This window comes from Hyperolius riggenbachi, chromosome 6 (assembly GCF_040937935.1).
Source record: "Hyperolius riggenbachi isolate aHypRig1 chromosome 6, aHypRig1.pri, whole genome shotgun sequence".
NCBI classification, from domain to species: Eukaryota; Metazoa; Chordata; class Amphibia; order Anura; family Hyperoliidae; genus Hyperolius; species Hyperolius riggenbachi.
In genome coordinates, this window is record NC_090651.1 from 328,320,418 (window position 1) to 328,343,315 (window position 22,898).

Consider the following 22,898-nt stretch of genomic DNA (forward strand, 5'->3'; position numbering starts at 1 on the left):
TCCCAGGAAAATCTGTTTTTTTGACTCCACCACTCTTTGTAACCTTGACACACAGTCATTCAATGACTGGATTTTGAGCTTTTGGATTCCTGGCATCAAAACTGTGTGAATGAAAGCAGTTTATCCAGCAAAGAAATCTGATTGGATGTCTGTGGCTCCACCCCCTAAGGGAATTTGAACCCCAGTCACTTAGTGACCGACTGTAGCAGGTTTGAGGCCTCTACCATTAACAGTGTAAGAATGGCAGCTGTTTCCATATTCCCCTTGAAAATAAATAGGTGAATTTTGATTGGCTGTTGTAGGTGTCACCCACTTTTCTGAATACTGATCCCAGTCATCCAGTGACTAACTGTGTCAAGTTTGAGAACCCTGCCATTAACAGTAAGAATGGCTGCAGTTTATATTTTCCCATGTAAATGTAACGATTGTGGAACTTTCTCCATGATCGGCGCACAACGCGTGCGCCGATGCGGCGGAAATCCTCCACAAGCGTATAATTGCAGGAACCCAGCAAAAGGTGCTACGCACCCGTAGAGGGAAATTCCTGTCGGCAGATGGCGCTGAGGAGTGCAGAGGAACCAATCCTCTGTACCTCCACAAATGCCAGACAGGAATTGTACAAAGCGCAGAACGCAATCACAAGAGAAGCGATTGCGAATGAGAACGAGCAAAGGGACAGGTTGTATGCGTGTGCGCCAATCTAGTCGCCACCCCGCAACAGCGCACACACAACAGCAGATACGAAACAGAAACGCAACCGCAAGAAAGGCGATTGCCAAAAGTGACACAAGGCAGATCAGAACAGAATACGAGGATAGCAAAGACACAGCAAATCATACAATGAGGAGATACGGAAAATAACAAATGCTAACTGAACGCGAACACCGCACTCATTCGCAACAGTGCACGCGTTCATGCGCGGTCTCCACGTGATAAGCACAATAGAGACAAGCACGCCTAACTAACCATCGACAGACAAACATGTAACAGAGGACGCGAGCGCTTGCTTAACGGTTACCTCACCGAGCCTCCAGCAAGCGTTCGTAGCAGACAAGACAGACACACGAAAACAGGGACAAGCGAGAGATAGGATCCACAGCACTAGCGAAAGTGGCTAGCGCGATCCAGAAAGACAGAATAGAAGGATCCACAGTACTAGTGCAGGATGCTAGTGCGATCCAGGTACAGAGTAGCAGAACAGAAGGATCCACAGCACTAGCGCTAGACGAGTGCGATCCAGGCAGACAGAGTAGCAGAACAGAAGGATCCACAGCACTAGCTCAGGATGCTAGTGCGATCCAGGAAGGCAGAAGGATCCACAGCACTAGCGGAAAGTGGCTAGCGCGATCCAAGTAGACAGAACAGAAGGATCCACAGCGCTAGCGCAAGATGCTAGTGCGATCCAAGTGAGACAGATCAGAAGAGATAGCTGGTAGCAACCGCTGCACCAGCTATACTCCAAGAACAGAGATCAGAACGATTTCCTGTCGACCACCGCTGGGACAGGACAATCGCAACAGAACAAACAAAACAGATAAGCAATCCTAACTGCACTAGGGGAACCTGCCTAGCGCAGTTTCAGAAATTACTCTAAGCTGATCTTCAAACAGAGAGTAAGGCTGACACTCCTCCAGGAGTGTTTCACAGGAAGGAATCCTTATGACCAGCCAAGCATTGTGGGAAACACATAGTACTTATAGTACACGCCTCCAATGAATGTGACCAGGCAATTTGCATGACAACGTATGCAAATTCCTCAGCAAGCACAAGCTGCAAAACTGACAGAAGCTCTTCTTTCCAGAGTCCTGCAACATGCAAACCTAAACAATGGTCAAAAAGCTGCCTGCCTGCACAGGCAGCTGAGCAGATCATTACAGTACCCCCCCCTCCAGGGTCGAATTCCAGACGATCCTCCAAACTGCTATTAGCAAAAGACTCCAACCGAAGACTCATGAAGGTCGGGACAGCCCGACAAGGTCCAATTCCAGAGTCAGTCCACCCGAAACCGACCTCATCGGAAACAGAAGCCACCGAAACATGGCCATCAGCACTACAAGTCTCAGCGTAACACCTATCAGGACTGTGGATACCAGAGAAGAAGCCACCGACACCCTCCAGACAATACCCACCACCTTCCAAGGAGCGTCCGAAAATACCAAATCTGCCACAAAACCTGTTCGAAGTGTCTCTTTCAAAACAAAAGCCGCTGTTGATCGTATTCAGGGTACCAAGCAAAACTTCTCTCAGAATCTCCCAGAACACCTTGAAGCTCCGCAGAGATTCCAAGAAGCCAGAACGCTCACCAGGCTCACATGGAGAGCTACCAAGCACCCCCATGGAACCTATGACAGTTCCAGATTCAGAATTAGCAGGACACCCATCAAGATCAGGACTTTCAGGGACCACTTCTGGGCATGCAAGCAGGCAGGCTAAATCAGAACATGTCTCCACCGAGGAAGCATCTGAGTACGCTGGTAACCGAGGCACACTTGGGCTTTCTGGGTCACAGAGCACACTGGGGTACACTAGCACAGGAGAAACCTCAGGACACGTCGGGGAACTGCCAACCTCAGAGTCCGGCGCGACCAGACCAAAACCAGGACCGGGCAGAAAATCATCACGAGTAGAGGTCACAGGTACTGGTATTTCAAAAGAAGACTCGGTCTCAGGCTTAGAATTCTCAATGACTGTAATGGTATCTGACAGAAATTCATCATTGACTACCCATGACTGAAGCTCCACCAGATCTGAAAAGGTAGCCAGCAAGGCAGCAATGCCTACGGAAGAGGGCAACACCTCAGAAGGACTTGGGGGGCAGGAGACATCTCCTACAAGTTCTGCACCCTTCGGGAGGAACTCGGAGACCTCCAGAACATCAAACAAGACCTCAGGAACGTCATTTTCCAGGTTTTCTAAGAAGGATTCTGAACTATCCATGTTACAGGGCTGAACATTAAATACCTCCTGCAGGCAGGGCAGATGTCCCAGGAATGGTTCCACCATAACCTGAGACTGAACTTCATCATAATTAGCGGGATGTACAGGAATATTTACTGGAACACACACTGACTCCCTAACTTCATTCTCACTGTACCAAGAATTCTGTGTGGCAGTCAAACTAGCTTGTAACTCCAAAACTGCAGAAAAACAGGTGAGTATAGTGGCAATACCTAGACGAGCCTCTAGGGACACTGCAGGGGATTCTAAGCAAGGCCACATTGACTCATCCAGAGTACAGGGTGCAGAATCAGCACTTCCCTCAGAGCAAGAAAGGGACTCACAAACGTCAGTGTGAAAGGAAAACATGTTTTCATTCATGGTACAGGGCAGGTTCAGAGAAAGCGTCTCTGAACAAGGCAAAGAAGGTTCAGCATCAGATTCGCAAAACCGAAGTGCTGTCTCACTCTTAGATTCGGCTAACAATGTCGAATCCGAGGAATCAGAATGCAAAACCTGCGAATCAAAAATCACTTTAGGTTGTGAAACTGACGCTTCCATAGAGCAAACCTCCGCGATCTGCAGAGCAGACTGCAAGGCATCTGGGACCGAAACACTGGCGCAACTGTCATCAGGCAACAGGCCCCTACAGGTGTGAACAGGGTGAGACAGAGACTCATTTGCAGAAGAAATAGCGACATCAACAGGATAAACTTTATTAGGCATATTAATTTTACTTTTGACGCTGCATAGTCGAGAAATTTTCCCCATAGCAGGGTCACAGACGGAAGATCTCAAAGATCTGTTTCTAAATGACAAAGGATCCCACACATCCTTGAGAAAACCGGCAGACTCATGCCGATCACAATCTGCAGGAACATCCGAGAAACAGGCATCAGATCGCACAGATTCAAACTGCACACTATCAGGAGCGAATTTTTCAGCATTCTCACAGGAATCAACCACAGCGGCACACTCATTCATTTCAGATTGCACAAAGTCAAGACTCACATGCTTTACCCCAGAAAGGCAGGAACAATCATCCGACAACGATGTCTCTTTATTGGAATCAATTGGTTGGTGTGTGTGCAACTCATCCAAAATCGTCTGCCACACATAAATCACCAGATCCACATCACCCTCGTCACATTCATCGGAATCAATCAAAAGGTACATAGAATCGAGACAATCATTCAAGACATCCTCGCTTTTTGCGATGTAAAAATCGCAAAAGGCTTTCCAATCAAAATCAAATTCCTCCAGCAAGGCCCCAACATCCCAGGAAGCAAATGGGGGTTCAAACAGGCCAGTATCCAGAAAATCTCCATATGGGTGGAGATCAGGAACAAGAACAGATTTTTTTAACTGCTTTAATATAGTGTGCGATCCTACCTATAGTAGGATCCACATAAGCTTTGGATTGGGGCAAAAAACCTGGAAACTGATCAGCAGATGCATACTCAACAAAATCGTACAAAATCGGAAATTCCGTCTACACTGGGGTTTTGGGTTGGGCTGGTCATACTGTAACGATTGGGGAACTTTCTCCGTGATTGGCGCACAACGTGTGCGCCGATACGGCGGGAATCCTCCACAAGCGTATAATTGCAGGAACCCAGCAAAAGGTGCTACGCACCCGTAGAGGGAAATTCCTGTCGGCAGATGGCGCTGAGGAGTGCAGAGGAACCAATCCTCTGTACCTCCACAAATGCCAGACAGGAATTGTACGAAGCGCAGAACGCAATCGCAAGAGAAGCAATTGCGAATGAGAATGAGCAAAGGGACAGGTTGTATGTGTGTGCGCCAATCTAGTCGCCACCCCGCGACAGTGCACACACAACAGCAGATACGAAACAGAAACGCAACCGCAAGAAAGGCGATTGCCAAAAGTGACACAAGGCAGATCAGAACAGAATACAAGGATAGCAAAGACACAGCAAATCATACAATGAGGAGATACGGAAAATAACAAACGCTAACTGAACGCGAACACCGCACTCATTCGCAACAGTGCACGCGTTCATGCGCGGTCTCCACGTGATAAGCACAATAGAGACAAGCACGCCTAACTAACTATCGACAGACAAACATGTAACAGAGGACGTGAGCGCTTGCTTAACGGTTACCTCACCGAGCCTCCAGCAAGCGTTCGTAGCAGACAAGACAGACACACGAAAACAGGGACAAGCGAGAGATAGGATCCACAGCACTAGCGAAAGTGGCTAGCTCGATCCAGGAAGACAGAACAGAAGGATCCACAGCGCTAGCGCAAGATGCTAGTGCGATCCAAGTGAGACAGATCAGAAGAGATAGCTGGTAGCAACCGCTGCACCAGCTATACTCCAAGAACAGAGATCAGAACGATTTCCTGTCGACCACCGCTGGGACAGGACAATCGCAACAGAACAAACAAAACAGATAAGCAATCCTAACTGCACTAGGGGAACCTGCCTAGCGCAGTTTCAGAAATTACTCTAAGCTGATCTTCAAACAGAGAGTAAGGCTGACACTCCTCCAGGAGTGTTTCACAGGAAGGAATTCTTATGACCAGCAGAGCATTGTGGGAAACACATAGTACTTATAGTACACGCCTCCAATGAATGTGACCAGGCAATTTGCATGACAACGTATGCAAATTCCTGAGCAAGCACAAGCTGCAAAACTGACAGAAGCTCTTCTTTCCAGAGTCCTGCAACATGCAAACCTAAACAATGGTCAAAAAGCTGCCTGCCTGCACAGGCAGCTGAGCAGATCATTACAGTAAAAAGTTAGTTGCTTTTGGCTCCGCCCACTATTTCTAACCTTGACATACAGTCACTCAATTACCAAATTTATAAGCTTTGGGGTCCTTGGCATCAATACGTTGCATTTTCCCATTGCAATTAAACAAATCTGATTGGCTGTTTGTGGACTGCCCCCTTTTTAGAATTTAAACCCCGGTCTCCCAGTGATAAACTGTACCAGATTTGAAGCCTCTGCCATTAAGAGTGTAAGATGGGTAACAATGTAACAAGTTTAAGAACCCTGCCAATAACAGAATGGCTAATATTGATCTCACAAATCTTAATTGTTGTTTGCGGCTCTACCCCCTTTAGTGAATTTGGACCCTAGTCACCCAATGACTGACTGTATCAGTTTTGAGCAGGGCTGTGGAGTCGGTACAAAAATCTTCCGACTCCAACTCCTCAATTTATGAAACCACCGACTCTTCAACTCTGACTCCTTAGTCTAATACTTAAAAGGGCTGTGGATTTTGTACAAAAATCACCCGACTCCTCAGTTTATAAAATCACTGTCTCCAACTTCGACTCAGAGTAGCCAAAATTATTCAGACTCCTCGACTCCGACTCCAACTCCGACTCCAAAGCCCTGGTTTTGAGACCTCTGCCATTAGCAGTGTAAGAATGGTAGCATTGAAAATATTCCCCTTGAAAATGAATAGGTGAATTTTGATTGGCTATTGTAGGCTCCAACCACATTTCTGAATATTAATCCCAGTCACCCAGTGACCAACTGTGTCAAGTTTGGGAACCCTGCCATTAACAGTGTAAGAATGGTTGCAATTTATATTTTCCCATGTAAAAAATTTAGTTGGCGCCACCCACTTTTTCTAACCTTGACATACAGTCACTCAATCACCAAGTTTATGATCTTTGGGGTCTGTGGTATCAATAATTTGTATATTCCCATTGAAATTAAACAAATTTTATTGGCTGTTTGTGGTTCCATACCCTTTCTGAATTTGAGGCATTAGCTACTGAAAAACGTAAAAATGGCAACAATTTAAATATTCCCCTTGAAAATCAACAGATGAATTTTGATTGGCTGTTGTAGGCTCCACCAATTTTCCTAAATATTAATTCCAGTCACTCAGTGACCAACTGTGCAAAGTTTGAGAACTCTGCCATTAAAAGTATAAGAATGACTGCAGTTTATATTATCCGAGTGAAAATTGTTTTTGGCTCTGCCCACTTTTTGTAACCTTCACACACAGTCACTCAATGACCACGTTTGTGAGCTTTCAGGTTCCTGGCATGTAAAACTGTGTGAATGGAAGCAGTTTATCCAGTGGCGTAGCTAAGGAGCTGTGGGCCCCGATGCAAGTTTTACAATGGGGCCCCCCAAGCACTCTATACATAACAATTAATATGGCGCACCAAAACCTACCAATGGCAACTACAGTGTCAGAGGTGCAAGAAGGGGATGGGGAATAGTTTGTTAATGATTACAACTATTCAAAATATCTATAGAAGTGATTATTATGAGCACAGGAGCAATAGAGAGCTAATTCTGCAGTTAAGGGAGGGCCCTTTCGGGGCCCCTCTGGCCCAAGGGCCCCGATGCGGTCGCTACCTCTGCACCCCCTATTGCTACGCCCCTGAGTTTATCTACCAAGGAAGTCTGTTTTTAGCCCCGCCCCTTTAGTGATTTTGGACCCCAGTCACCCAATGACTGACTGTAGCAAGTTTGAGCAAGTTTGAAGAGCCTGCCATTAACAGTTTAAGAATGGCAGCAGTTTAAATATTCCCCTTGAAAATCAATAGGTGGATTTTGATTGGCTTTTGTGGGCTCCACCCACTTTCCTAAAATCTTAATCCCAGTCACCCAGTGACCAAGTGTGCAACGTTTGAAAACCCTGCGATTAACAGTTGAATCGCTGCAGTTTACATTTTCCAATGTAAAATGAATGGCTGAAATTTGATTGGCTGTTTTATACTCTGCCCACTTTTCCTGGATTTGTAACCTCGGTCACCAAGTGACCACCTGTTTCAAGTGTGGGGAGTCTGGCTTGATTACTGTGGGAATCACAGCCTTTTACATTTTTTCCATTGACATGAATGGGTGAAATCTGAAATTTGCTGTTTGTAGCTCCGCCCAGGTGTGCAGGGGGGATGCGAGACCCCCAGAACATATCATCCCAGGTAGTCAGGGATCTGTATACCAAGTTTTGTTCAAATCGGTCAAGGCGTTTTCGAGTGATCGCGGCACATACACACATACACACATACACACACACATACATACATACATACAGTACATACATACATACAATTTTATATATATAGATTTAACTGACATTTTTTATCATATCAACCAATGATTTATACAAGGAAAATCATGATGATTAACAAGGTTGCCCAAACTTTCGCATCCCACTGTGTGTGTATCACAGTGATGTAGACTTTTAATATTATTAATTATTAGTAATGAGCACAAATTTCGCATAGTCATAATTTTGCACCGTAATTCAAAATTACGATGCAAAATTTTAATGCAAAATTTTGGGAAAATCCTTACTAAATTTCACATGTAAAAGTAATTCATTTATAATTTTGCATAATTTTCGTGACATTTTGTGTAATTTCGTGCAGATTTTGGCAGTTAATAGCAAAGCCCCATACATGTTATCATGACAAAAATTGCTACGTATGTAAAGGAAAATACTGGAAACAAGTTTTTTCAAAAACAAAATTGATTTAAAAAATGTAAAGGTCATTTTTCTGAGTATGATGTAGCAATTTTGGTGTCAATAGATATATGGGGGCTTTGCTTTCACTGCTAAAGTTGGCACTATTGATTATTGCTTATATTGTGATAAGGAGAACTTGCCTGGCTCTGTGCTACCATTAGGGCCCGTTTCCACTATAGCGTATCTGCATGTGTTTTCTGTATGCAGATTCGCATAGCCAATGATAGTAAATGGGCCTGTTTCCACTTGTCAGGAAATCTGTGCAGTTTGCTGTGCAGGAAAAATCGGCAGAGCCATCAGAATTCGATTTGCATACAATGAAAATCATAGGAAATTTGCATGCGTTTTCGCTATGCGAATTTTCTATGCGAATGTGCATACGTTTTCGCCCAAAATCAATGTAAAAGCACACAGGCACTGACATGGTTAAATTTGCGTAATTACAAAAATACGTGAAAACCTAAGCAAATTCATGTTAAAATTTGCATTCAAATGTGTACGAATTTGCATCTATTTCCAAATTCGTTTTTGCGTATTTCAAAGCAGAATTGAAGTCATTTTTGGATGATTAAAAATGAACCATTTCAATAAAGCCTGTACTGACACGCCTAAGCCTGTAGAATTGTGTACATATTTGTATATTTGACAGCTGCACTTCCATTATTGTATCATGCATATTATAAGTGCATTTATATGAAACTTAAGTGATGGGGGGCTTGTAATGACCATTGTTGATTATTAGTAGCAGGGAAGACCTGTGGGAATGACTCGTGTGTTTAAGAATAGTATTGAAAAGTCATGGTGTTAAAAGGTATATAATATTATGTTTTCCTGCAGGTGGTGTAGCTGCTCAAACATCACATACAGCAAATGGAGTATTGGGAGGATCTGTTACTTTTAATAAGAACATTTCAAGCCAAGACAATCCAGTAATATCATGGGCTTTTAATGCTAGCACACCAGTGGCACTATGGAGAGATGGAATTGCTGAATGTTATGATTCATATAATGGAAGATGCACACTTTATATGAATGGAACTCTGAGGCTGGACAGGCTGACATTCGCTGATAATGGAAGTTACTCTATGAGTGTACAGCGTCCTCCAGCACCATTTCCTTTACCAACTTCTACCTATGACCTCCATGTCCTCCGTAAGTAACAACTTTATATTCTATGATATAATGTATCAGCTTGAGGGCCCTTTCCAGGGCCGGGACAAGGTCTATCACCAACAGAGGCTGAACTGCCCAAGTGCGCCCCCCCCCCCCACCTTCATCGGCCACATCTCAGTTATTGTTCCTCTTTACAGGCTGGTGTTTATAGTGAGCTGCTCCACAGGACTGCATTTGGCACACATACAGTAATCATCACAGTACTGGAGATCACTTTAAGTCTTTTTTTGCTATGAGTTTTAGGTAGGCAGGTATAGGTGCCCCCTGGTTAGGTAGCCAGGTACAGGTATAGGGGCCCCCAGTATCACTCGAGGAATAGGTTCCCCCAATATAGGAAGCCAGGTATAAGTGCCCCCAGATTTCATTCAGATACTTGATATTCTCCTACATCTTCAAAACATACTGGTACAAAAACATACAAGTCAAATGTTTTCCCCAAAAAAATCCTAGAGTGAAAATATTAGTCTATGGCTATGGCAGGGATTAGATTGTGAGCTCCTCTGAGGACAGTCAGTGACACGACTATGTACTCTGTACAGTGCTGCAGAAGATGTCAGTGCTATATAAATACATAATAATAATAATATGTTAGGACATTACACTATGACTTTGACAGGGATTAGATAGTGAGCTCCTCTGAGGACAGTCAGTGACATGACTATGTATTCTGTAATGTGCTGCAGAAGATGTCAGTGCTATATAAATACATAATAATAATATGTTAGGACATTAGACTATGACTATGGCAGGGATTAGATTGTGAGCGCCTCTGAGGACAGTCAGTGACATGACTATGTACCCTGTAAAGTGCTGCAGAAGATGTCAGTGCTATATAAATACATAATATTAATATGGTAGGACATTAGACTATAAGTATGGTAGGATTAGATTGTGAGCTCCTCTGAGGACAGTCAGTAACATGGCTATGTACTCTGTAATGTGCTGCAGAAGAGGTCAGTGATTTATAAATACATAATAATAATATGGTAGAAGATTAGATTATGACTATGGCAGGGAATAGAAAGTGAGCTCATCAGAGGGCAGTCAGTGACACGACTATGTACTTTGTAAAGTGGTGCGAGTGATGGATGCGACAATACCCCTGGCACTGTTCCCCCAAATGTATAAATGTGCCCCCATGTGTGCATTTATACATTACCTGTCCTGTGTTGTTTATACCACATGGTGCCCATCCGTCTTCAGCTTCTTCCTGTTCCATTTGTGGCTCACATGCCACCAGCATATAGTGTGTGACGCATGTGTGATGTCACGTGTGCCAAATGCCAGCGGTGTGTGAAGCACAAATGGAGGAGCAGAAGACGTATGGGCACAGCATGGTGGGCAACACAGGACAGGTTATGTATAAATACACACTGGGGGCACATTTATACACTGGGGGTGGCGGTGGATGCAGCAGAAGCAGGGGACTCGTCTGATTCCCAAGAGATGTCATCCTAAAATCGATGGGGAATCGGTATGAGGTGTATGGGCACCTGACAGATCTCTCTCTAATCAGATTGGATAAGAGAGAGATTTGTCTCTTAGTGAAATCTGCCCATCATCTCTAGATGTATGGCTGCCTTTACTCTAGCATGGCAGCATTAGGACACTGCAGTGTCATTTCTGTAAGTCCAGGTCCTTTTCAGTACTCATCAGTGCATGGCATGGATTAATTTGGCTGTTGGATTTTTATGGCTCTGTACAAATTAACAAGATGACAAATCATTGCATTCCAGTGGTTCTGGAGGTGTGTTTAGCTTCTAAGGGTACAATGGTTAATTTGCATATATTCAACAGTGATGCACTGGGAGACATCTCGAGCTCACTCCAACCTGAATTATCGCAAATTCTTTCTGTTTTAAGAAAGCAAACTTTTGTTTTTCTTAACATCTTAGTAAGGGGGCTTTTAGGACCATTGTAGTCCCTTACACACTCCAATGAGTTCTGGGTCACCATGAGCTTGCTGGTTAGTCTGTACTTATCAGTACTGGGAGTGAAGGGGGGGAGGGGGGAGAAGGCTGAATGGCTTTACAGCCTGTCTCCCTCACTTCCAGAGTACAGGTTCAGGGCGCAGGGCTTCTCTCTCACATACACACGTACACCACAAATACCTTTTGCCTTCTGTGTTAGAACTCCATCAGCCATCCATGCTTGACTGGGCGGCTTGCTGGGGGAGCAGCTGGATGACATCACTGACAGAAGTCAGCTAAGAAGAGTTAAAAAAAACGAACAAGGAACTGTCTACCAATCGTACTGTCTAAACTATGTATGACTCCTTATTAGGTGCATTCTTTCAGAACAACTGTGCAAAGAGCTTTTTATCTCCCCTCCCTTAGCTGTGTCTTGCAGGATAGTGGAAAAAAAACCTTTTTTTTCCTTAACTGTCTGAGGATTGGAATGTCTTTGAAAGCACCCCATCCTGACCTGATGACCTGCCGCTAGGAGGCTCCCGCCTCTCCGGCCTCTGTGTTGTCCCTGCCCTGGCCCTTTCACACTGTCGCGGTGCAGTGCGGCAAATTGCCACACTGCTACCGCAGCCTAATGAAACCGTATGGGGCAGTTCATACTTCCCATGTTGCGGTACACTGTGCCGGAACTGCAAAATTTACCGCTAGCGCAGAACTACACTACCGTGCGGGGTCCGCGGCAATCTGTCATTGGCGACGTAGGTTTTTTTTTTTTAAAGTTGGCATTGCGGTGTGCCAGAAGCGTATTTTACGATACGCTTCCGCACACCCGAAGCAGGAAGTAACCGCAAGCGCACGTCACTTACTTTTTGGAAAATTGCCAAACAGGAGACACCCTTTACTAACACGGTATTCTGTGAAGGCTTTTTTTTTGTGATGTGATGTGGTGCAGCGAGTGCACCGCATCGCTACCGCCACTTTGCATTGTGAGACCAGCCTCAGGGATGTAATGTTGGCTTATGTGATCCTAGAGGAGTTTTGTTTCTACATTAGCACCAAGTTCCTCACTAATGGCTTAATGAATGCAGGAGGCACACATTTTTCAGGGCTAGTTCCCACTGGACGCTTTTTCAGTGCTTTGCTGATCACCGGCAATAATCAAAGCGCTGCTACTAATGTATCACTATGGACACATTCACACTATAGCATTTGCGATCAATCGCAAAAGCGCTGCAGGAAGGGTCTTGGGCGCAATTGCACTGTGATTATCATTCTATTCAACAGGAATCACAAGTGCAAATTGCGTAGAATCGCAATATTTTGCCCGCCAGGTGTGGCGAGTGATCGCGGGCAACTGCTGAGTGTGAATCAGCCCTCAGATGAATATTTAGCACCACTTTTTGAGTCTGTATGATTTTGCCACTGGATATAAGGATTTAAATGTAATCCAAATACCCTGTAAGCACTCTTTCTTGACCTTCAAGTACTCATAGTTTGCATTTTAACTTAGCGGATAACTTCCATCACTCCTTCCTTTTCGGAATAAAGTCTCTGTTTTCCTGTTAGTCAATCAAAAGCTGTAATCCACAAGACAGTATTAAACCAAAAGTACTCTATGGAAACAATTTCTATTCATTCTCTCACAGATTCACAAGACCTGATGTCAGCAGTTTAGTGTATTTTCACAGTCTGTGAATTTCTTTATAACGTTATGTGCTGGTTGTTCACTCTGTAGATTCAATTGACTGTTTACCTCATATGTTACAGTCTATAGCTCCATCAGAATCAGTGTAGGTAGGCCTCATATACACATATAGTGAAGAGGAGAGAAGCCTAAACTCCTGTGCTGGGCAGAGGGAGCAATCTTGACAATAGTATGCAAGTCTATGTAGTTGTCGTCAGATGATGTTGCTCTCTTAGGTGCCACTCTAGGTGGTATATAATCTGCAGTAGACAATGGAATGCAGGGGTATAGGTGAAAAAAACAAGGGGTGGGGGGAGAGCGCACTCAGGATGTCATCCAATAAAAATGGCCAGCTGTCCGAGAAGCATTCTCACCTGGATCTGTGGCTGACTGTCCCATACGGGGTGGCCAGCAGAAAAGCTTTGTCCCACTTGGACCAGGGACTAGAGATGGGCCGAACGTGTTCGCCGGCGAAAGGTTCCAGGCGAACCCAGGGTGGGTTTCCCGGAAGTTCGATTCGCCCCATAATGCTCTATGAGGGTCAACTTTGACCCTCTGCATCACAGTCAGCAGGCGCATTGTAGCCAATACGGCTATACTAAGCCCTGGAGCCTCACCCCCCCCCCCCTTATATAAGGCAGGCTCCGGCGGCCATTAGCCTCACTCGTGTGCCTGCTAGAGACAGACTAGGGACAGCTGCTGCAGACTTGTTCTCCTAGGGACAGATTAGTCAGGCTCTTGCCTTCTTAGTTTGCTCCTAGCTGAATCTTATTGCTATAATAGCGCCCCAGAACAGCTCTTTTCAGAGCTCATCCTGCTCGTGTGATCAAATTTTTTTTTCTGTGTTTGAAACTGACACTTGTGTTGCTTAGACAGCATTGCTAATTCATACTGTGTGTCCCACTGCCAGCAGCAGCAGCAGCAGCAGCACATTCAGTGACTACCTGTGTGTGTGAGACACTTGTGTTGCTTAGACAGCATTGCTAATTCATACTGTGTGTGTCCCACTGCCAGCAGCCTAGCAGCATCAGCAGCACATTCAGTGACTACCTGTGTGTGTGACAGAGAGCTGCACATTGTACTACCCACCCAGTACTGCATTTACCTACTACTAGTACCTGTTGTGTTTAGTTAACCCACCTCATCACTGCATACACCTACGTTTGTGTTGAGTGAACCCACCTCGCTGCACATAACTACCTTTTGTGTAGAGTGAACTTGCCTCACTGCATATCTACCTTTTCTGTTGAGTGAACTCACCTCACTGCATATAACTACCTTTGTGTTGAGTAAACTCAGCTGACTGCATCTAACTACCTTTTGTGTTCAGTGAACTCACCTCACTGCATATATAACTACCTTTGTGTTGAGTGAACTCACCTCACTGCATATAGCTACCTTTTGTGTTCAGTGAACTCACCTCACTGCATATATAACTACCTTTGGGTTGCGTGAACTCACCTCACTGCATATAGCTACCTTTTGTGTTCAGTGAACTCACCTCTCTGCATATAACTACCTTTTTTTGTGTTGAGTGAACTCACCTCTCTGCATATAACTACCTTTTTTGTGTTGAGTGAACTCAGCTGACTGCATCTAACTACCTGTTGTGTTCAGTGAACTCACCTAACTGCATATATAACTACCTTTGTGTTGAGTGAACTCAGCTGACTGCATCTAACTACCTTTTGTGTTCAGTGAACTCACCTCACTGCATATATAACTACCTTTGGGTTGAGTGAACTCACCTCACTGCATGTAGCTACCTTTTGTGTTCAGTGAACTCACCTCACTGCATATATAACTACCTTTGGGTTGAGTGAACTCACCTCACTGCATATAACTACCTTTGTATTGAGTGAACTCAGCTGACTGCATCTAACTACCTTTTGTGTTCAGTGAACTCACCTCACTGCTTATATAACTACCTTTGGGTTGAGTGAACTCACCTCACTGCATGTAGCTACCTTTTGTGTTCAGTGAACTCACCTCACTGCATATATAACTACCTTTGGGTTGCGTGAACTCACCTCACTGCATATAGCTACCTTTTGTGTTCAGTGAACTCACCTCTCTGCATATAACTACCTTTTTTTGTGTTGAGTGAACTCACCTCTCTGCATATAACTACCTTTTTTGTGTTGAGTGAACTCAGCTGACTGCATCTAACTACCTGTTGTGTTCAGTGAACTCACCTAACTGCATATATAACTACCTTTGTGTTGAGTGAACTCAGCTGACTGCATCTAACTACCTTTTGTGTTCAGTGAACTCACCTCACTGCATATATAACTACCTTTGGGTTGAGTGAACTCACCTCACTGCATGTAGCTACCTTTTGTGTTCAGTGAACTCACCTCACTGCATATATAACTACCTTTGGGTTGAGTGAACTCACCTCACTGCATATAACTACCTTTGTATTGAGTGAACTCAGCTGACTGCATCTAACTACCTTTTGTGTTCAGTGAACTCACCTCACTGCTTATATAACTACCTTTGGGTTGAGTGAACTCACCTCACTGCATGTAGCTACCTTTTGTGTTCAGTGAACTCACCTCACTGCATATATAACTACCTTTGGGTTGAGTGAACTCACCTCACTGCATATACAACTACCTTTGTGTTGAGTGAACTCACCTCACTGCATCTAACTACCTTTTGTGTTCAGTGAACTCACCTCACTGCATATACAACTACCTTTGGGTTGAGTGAACTCACCTCATGCATGTAGCTTCCTTTTGTGTTCAGTGAACTCACCTCACTGCATATATAACTACCTTTGGGTTGAGTGAACTCACCTCACTGCATATATAACTACCTTTGGGTTGAGTGAACTCACCTCACTGCATCTAACTACCTTTGTGTTGAGTGAACTCAGCTAACTGCATCTAACTACCTTTTGTGTTTAGAGAACGCACCTCACTGCATATATAACTACCTTTGTGTTGAGTGAACTCAGCTGACTGCATCTAACTACCTTTTGTGTTCAGTGAACTCACCTCACTGCATATATAACTACCTTTGGGTTGAGTGAACTCAGCTGACTGCATCTAACTACCTTTTGTGTTCAGTGAACTCACCTCTCTGCATATAACTACCTGTTGTGTTCAGTGAACTCACCTCACTGCATATACCTAGCTTCCCCCCGAGATGGACAAAATGGACAAACCAGGTAGAGGAAGAGGTAGAGGCAGACCCAGAGGAAGGCCACCTGGCACTGGCAGTTCTGTGTGAGGTGGTGTTGCTGTGATTTCGTGCGGACCTGGCCCAAAGTACAGTGCTCAGAAGAAGGCACGTGCTATCACTTCCCAAAATTGTGAGGACGTGCTTGAGTGTTTAACACAGAACACCTCATCTCCTGCAGCCACCAGCACTACAACAAGCACCACATCCGCTGCATTTGACACTTCGCAGGAGTTATTTGGTGGTGGTGGTGAAATCACTGATTCACAGCCACTACTGCAACAACAAGAAGAAGGCGCAGGTACACCACCTCATACGTCTGAGTTAGGTGGCGATAGTATGGACGTAACATGTGAGGAGGGGCATGTTGAACCACCAGAAGTTGGTGCAGTTGTGGAGTTGTCTGAGGAAAGCAAAGCTGGGCAGGAGGATTATGATGATGATTATACGGATGCCACGTATGTTCCCAATAGAGGAGATGACCAGGGGGACAGTTCAGAGGGGGAGCCAGAGAGGAGTAGGAGGAGACGACTCCATGATAGAAGCAGAGGGAGCTCGTCCTCAGAAACAACTGAGGGCAGTGTCCGGCGCCATGTATCGCCAGCTATAGCCAGCCAGCCAACATGCCCTTCAAGGTTAGCTGTTGATGCCACCGTAGTGCCACACCCCAGGGGGGCTCAGCGGTTTGGAAATATTTTAACGTGTGTGCCTTAGATAGAAGCAAAAGCCATCTGTTCCCTCTGCCTCCGAAAATTGAGCCGTGGAAAGGCCAACACTCACGAAGGGACAAGTGCCTTACGAAGGCACCTGGAGAAAAAGCACAAACAGCTATGGGAAGAACATCTGAGGAAAAGCAGCACCCCTCAAAAGACAACCCACCCTCCTTCTCCTCTTCCTCCTTCAGGTGCATCGTCTTCATCCGCTTTCTCCCTTGAACCTTCACAGCCACCCTTCTTCACACCGCCTCTGCCCTTGAGAGGTTCCTGCTCCTCTGCCCACAGCAGTAGCCAGATGTCAGTGAAAGGAAGTCGTTGAGCGGAAGAAGCCAATTTCGGCCAGTCATCCTCTTGCCCGGTGTCTGACAGCTGGTGTGGCGGAACTATTAGCTCGCCAGCTATTACCATACAAGCTGGTGGAGTCAGAGGCTTTCCGTAAATTTGTGGCCATTGGTACACCGCAGTGGAAGATACCAGGCCGCACTTATTTTTCACGAAAGGCCATACCCAAACTGTACTGTGCACTTCAGAGGCAAGTGGTGTCATCTATTGCAAAGAGCGTTGAGTCAAGGGTCCACCTGACCACGGATGCCTGGTCTGCAAAGCACGGGCAGGGCCGCTACATTACGTACACAGCCCATTGGGTCAACCTGGTGACCGATGGCAGCAAGCAGGGAGTACGTGGCTGCGCAGCGGACCGACTTGTCACACCTCCACGGCTTGCAGGCAGGCCTCCTGCCACCTCCTCTCCTTCTCCTCCAGCTACATCCTCTTCACTGTCAACCTCCTCCTCTTGGCTTGGCTGTTGAACTCTAGCGGTGCTGCCATCTCCTCTTCCTCTCCAGCTACACAGCCCCATCTCCCCAGAGCCTACGCTGCATGCCAGGTACGACGGTGTCACGCAATTTTAGACATGTCTTGCCTCAAAGCCGAGAGTCACACTGGAGCAGCTCTCCTGGCTGCTCTTAACAAACAGGTGGAGCAATGGCTGACCTCGCACCAGCTGGAGATCAGCAACGTGGTGTGTGACAACGGCAGCAATCTCCTTTCCGCTTTGAATTTGGTAAAGCTGACACATGTACTCTGCATGGCACATGTGCTGAATCTGGTCGTGCAAAGATTTGTTTCAAAGTACCCAGGCTTAGAGGACGTCCTGAAGCAGACCAGGAAGTTGTGTGGACATTTCAGGTGGTCTTATACGGCCATGGCACGCTTTGCGAACATTCAGCGGAAAAACAACTTGCCGGTGAGACGCTTGATATGCGATAGCCCAACTCGCTGGAATTCCACCCTGCTCATGTTCTCTCGCCTGTTAGATCAGGAGAAAGCCGTCACCCAGTACCTGTACAACTACAGTAGAAGGACACAATCTGGAAAGATGGGGATGTTGTGGCCCAACAGCTGGACACTGATGCGAAATGCATGCAGGACCATGCAGCCGCTTGAGGAGGTGACCAACCTGGTTAGGCGCGCTGAAGGCACCATCAGCGACTTGATCCCCTACGCTTACTTCCTGGAGCGTGCCGTGCGTAGAGTGGTGGCTGAAGCTGTGGAGGAGCATGAACAGGAACAGCTATGGCAGGTGGAGTCGTGGGAGCGATTTTCATCCGAACCACATGTTTCCTCGACACCTGCGGCACCACAGAGGGGGGAGGAGGAGGAAGAAGAGGAGTCGTGTGGGGAAGGAGAGGAGTCAGACTCGGATGACGATTATGAGGAAGGTGTTTCTGTGGAGGAGGAAGAGGCGGCGGCAGAAGAACAACCGCAGCAGCCGTCACAGGGGGCTTCTGCTGCTCTATGTTCCCGTGGTATTGTTCGTGGCTGGGGGGAGGAAGAGGACTTGCGTGACGTCAAGGTGGAAGAGCAAGAGGAGATGGAGAGTACGTCTGGATCCGACTTTGTGCAGATGGCCTCTTTCATGTTGTCCAGCCTGTTGAGGGACCCCCGTATCAAAAAACTCAAGGCGAATGACCTGTACTGGGTGGCCACGCTACTAGACCCTCGGTACAGGCACAAAGTGGCAGACCCTTTACCAACTCAACACAAGGCGGAAAGGATGCAGCACTTGCAGAACAAGCTGTCAATGATGCTTTACAATGCATTTAAGGGTGATGTGACAGTACAACGCAATAAAGGTACCACTGGCAGTAATCCTCCTCCTCCTCCCCAGTCCACGGAGGCAAGGACAGGACGCTCCAGCGATCTCGGGGTGATGTCGGACATGCAGACATTCTTTAGTCCAATGCCTCGCAGTAGCCCTTCGGGATCCACCCTCCACCAACGCCTGGACCGGCAGGTAGCCGACTACCTAGCTTTAAGTGTGGATATATACACTGCGACTGCGAGCAGCGACGATGAACCCTTGCTCTACTGGTTGCGCATGCTTGACCTGTGGCCAGAGCTGTCCCAATTTGCCATACAACTTCTCTCTTGCCCTGCCGCAAGTGTCCTGTCAGAAACCTTCAGTGCAGCTGGAGGCATTGTCACTGAGAAGAGAAGTCGCCTAAGTCATGACAGTGTTCAGTACCTGACCTTTATCAAAATGAATGAGGCATGGATCCCTGAGGGCTATTGCATGACCGAAGACTAAGTCAGTCCCCACACACAGCATCTCTGCCTGCAGGCCGCTTGACTGCCTTCTCCGCCACCACCACCAGGGTCCAGGACTCTAGGCGGATTCCAGAATTTTTAAGGCTGCTGCTAGCAGCGGCCGCTATACTAATGTTTCTGGGGCGTGCACATGCCTGCCTAATTTTTCTGGATGAACTGCAGACGGCTGCAACAAAAAAACAAAAGGCATGTACATGTGCCCATCCCCCTTCGTGATCATTACCTTGAAGGGGCTTGCGTATCACAATGAAGCAATGACCGCCGGCTATATGAGTGTCTCGGGTGGGGGTGGCACACCAAAGATAATAAGGTCGTTGTTTCATTGTGGTCAGACCAAATTTGATCAGCTGGACAGTCACTGTTCTGTCATTCAGCTACATCAGCCGGGCGACTATATGGGCTGAAAAGCCACCATCACCTGCACTCTCATCATGGTGCGCAACAGTCCAGCACGGCCGTCACTACACAAACGGCTGTTTGCAGTCACTGCATACCTTTCACTGTATCTGTGACTGCGCATTGTATTATACCTGGCAGTCAGTGCAGAACTTGCACTTGAATGGATGGCAGACTTGCCCTCCATAACGGATTCCCATTAAAGGATTTAAAGTTGATTAATTACAATTAGGGCCTCAAAAGTCCTCCTGAGTCCTGTATTGTTATTTTTGGTCACTACCTCGGGGCGGGCGTGCATGCCTGCCTGCTGCCCTCCTTGTCTGGATGTGTGGTGGTAGCCGTTTCTTAGGCTCCAACTCCGGAATGCAATACAACCATCTACAGTTTCAAACAATTGAAAAATACAACCATCTACGGTTTCAAACAATTGAAAAATACAACTGTAATGATCCGCTCAGCTGGCTGCACAGGCAGACAGCTGTTTGACCATTCCTCTAGTCTGTGGGCTGCAGGTCTCTGGAAGAGAGACCTGTCTTTTCTTTGCAAGTTCCAGACCTGTTCTGCTGCTGAGGGATTTGCATACATTTGTTATGCAAATCACCTTGCTGCCTCCTTTGTAGGCTGGCAGTATAAAAAGCTATGTTTTCCCAGAGTCCTTTGCTGGTCATCACTTCAGGGTTTGTTGAAACACTCCTAGAGTGTCATCCATGCTATTTCTTGTCAAAGTTATCTTAGAGTAATTCTTGGGACTGCACTAGGCAGTTTCCCTAGTGCAGTTAGATTGTTATCTGTATTGCCTCTCTGCTGCGATTGTCCTGTCGCCAACGGTTGGCGTCAGGAAATCGTTCTGCCTGTCTGGGGGTGCTAACCAGAGCAGCGGTTGCTACTGGTAGCCCCTTCTGTTCATCTTGTTTTGATCGCACTAGCCTCTAGTGGTAGTCGCTGTGGATCCTTCTGATCTGCTTTCTTGGAGTATAGCTGGAGCAGCGGTTGCTACCTGCTATCTCATCTGTCTGTCTTGCTTGGATCGCACTAGCCCCTAGTGGTAGCGGCTGTGGATCCTTCTGATCTGCTTTCTTGGAGTATAGCTGGAGCAGCGGTTGCTACCCGCAATCTCATCTGCCTGTCTTGCTTGGATCGCACTAGCCCCTGGCGGTAGCGGCTGTGGATCCTTCTGATCTGTGTTCCTGTACCTGGATCTCACTCGCTCTGGCAGAAAGAGCAGTGGATCTTCTCTAGCCTGTTCCTGAACCCAGATCGCACTCGCTCTGACGGAAAGAGCAGTGGATCTCTCCTCTCTTATTCCTGTTTTCCGTTTGTCTGTCTCGTCTGATACGAACGCTTGCTGTAGGCTCGGTGAGGTAACAGTTAAGCAAGCGCTCACGTCCTCTGTTTCGTGTTTGTCTGTCGTTGGTTAGTTAGGGTGGCGTGCTTGTCTCTGTTGCACTTAACGTGTGGAGACCGCGCTGTGAACGCATTCGCTGTTGCGAATGAGTGCAGTTTTTGCGTTTAGTTAGCGTTTGTTGTTTTCGTTATTTTCTCATTGTCGTTTGCTGTGCCTTTGCTACTCTTGTATTCTGTTCTGATCTGTCTTGTGTCACTTCTGGCGATCGGCTTTCTCGCGATCGCGTTCTTGCTTTTGTTTCTGCTGATGTGTGTTCACCGTCGCAGGGTCGCGACTAGATTGGTGAACACACATTCATCCTGTATCTGTGCTTGTGTAGTGGTAGCCGTTGCTCAGGCTCCACACCGGATTCCATCCCTCATTCCCCGGCCATTACCCGGGGTCACAAATGGCAGACTTGCCCGCCTCCATAGGATTCTCCTGAAAGGAATGTGGTGTCATCTTTGCCCGCCATTACTGGTTCTCGTTAAAGGATTTAAAGTACATTCATTCAAATACACAGCAGGGCCTCGAAAGTCCTCCTCCTGTATTGTTATTTTTGGTCACTACCTCGGGGCGGGCGGGCATGCCTGCTTGCTGCCCTCCTTGGATGTGTAGTGGTAGCCGTTGCTCAAGCTCCACACCAGATTCAAACCCTCATTCCCCGGCCATTACCCGGGGTCACAATGCCAGACTTGCCCGCCTCCACAGGATTCTTATTGTAGCGGTACTGAACAAGTACACAGCAAGTAGAAAATGAAATTTAAAAACAAAACGTAAGCTTTTTAACAATGCCATGGAAAGTTGAGAAGGAAGTCACACATTATCTGACATCACTGAGTGAGGAAGAGCAATCTCGCCATGTTGCGCAGTAGTCCAGCATGGCCGTCACTACACAAACAGCTGTTTGCGGTGCGTTACACAGTGAGTTTGGTGTGTCAGTGTGAAGCAGAACTCTAATTACACTCCCTGATTGATGTATACACATGCAAGATGTTTTAAAGCACGTTAGGCCTGCAATTTAGCATTCAATGTGATTTCTGCCCTTAAAACACTGCTTTGCGTCACATCCAGATTTTCCCCCGGGACTTTGGGCATGTATCCCACTCCGCTATGCCCCCCTCCAGGTGTTAGACCCCTTGAAACATCTTTTCCATCACTTTTGTGGCCAGCATAATTTTTTCTATATTTCAAAGTTCGCCTCCCCACTGAAGTCTATTGCGGTTCGCGAACTTTTTCACGAACCGAACCTTCCGCGGAAGTTCACGAACCTAAAATCGGAGGTTCGGCCCATCACTACCGGGGACCAAGTCTTGGCAGAAGTCCTCCTCCACAAGACGTGCAGACGATAGCCTCCTTCAGAGCTGTACTGGCAGGCCACTCTGGTATATTTTCCATCTAACCCGAGTGCTGTGATGCCGCTAAAGGCAATCGT

The 22,898-nt window shown here is 46.4% G+C and overlaps 1 protein-coding gene across 4 annotated transcripts in view; it reads left to right on the forward strand.

The window, feature by feature from the left end:
* LOC137522901 (carcinoembryonic antigen-related cell adhesion molecule 6-like) overlaps positions 1 to 22,898 on the forward strand; it is a 131,946-nt gene that overhangs the window by 3,452 nt on the left and 105,596 nt on the right. For all 4 annotated transcript variants that reach the window (XM_068243039.1, XM_068243040.1, XM_068243041.1 and 1 more), the window contains exon 2: positions 9,245 to 9,559. In XM_068243039.1, the coding sequence (XP_068099140.1) occupies positions 9,245 to 9,559 (315 nt within the window). The remainder of the gene's footprint in view (positions 1 to 9,244; positions 9,560 to 22,898) is intronic.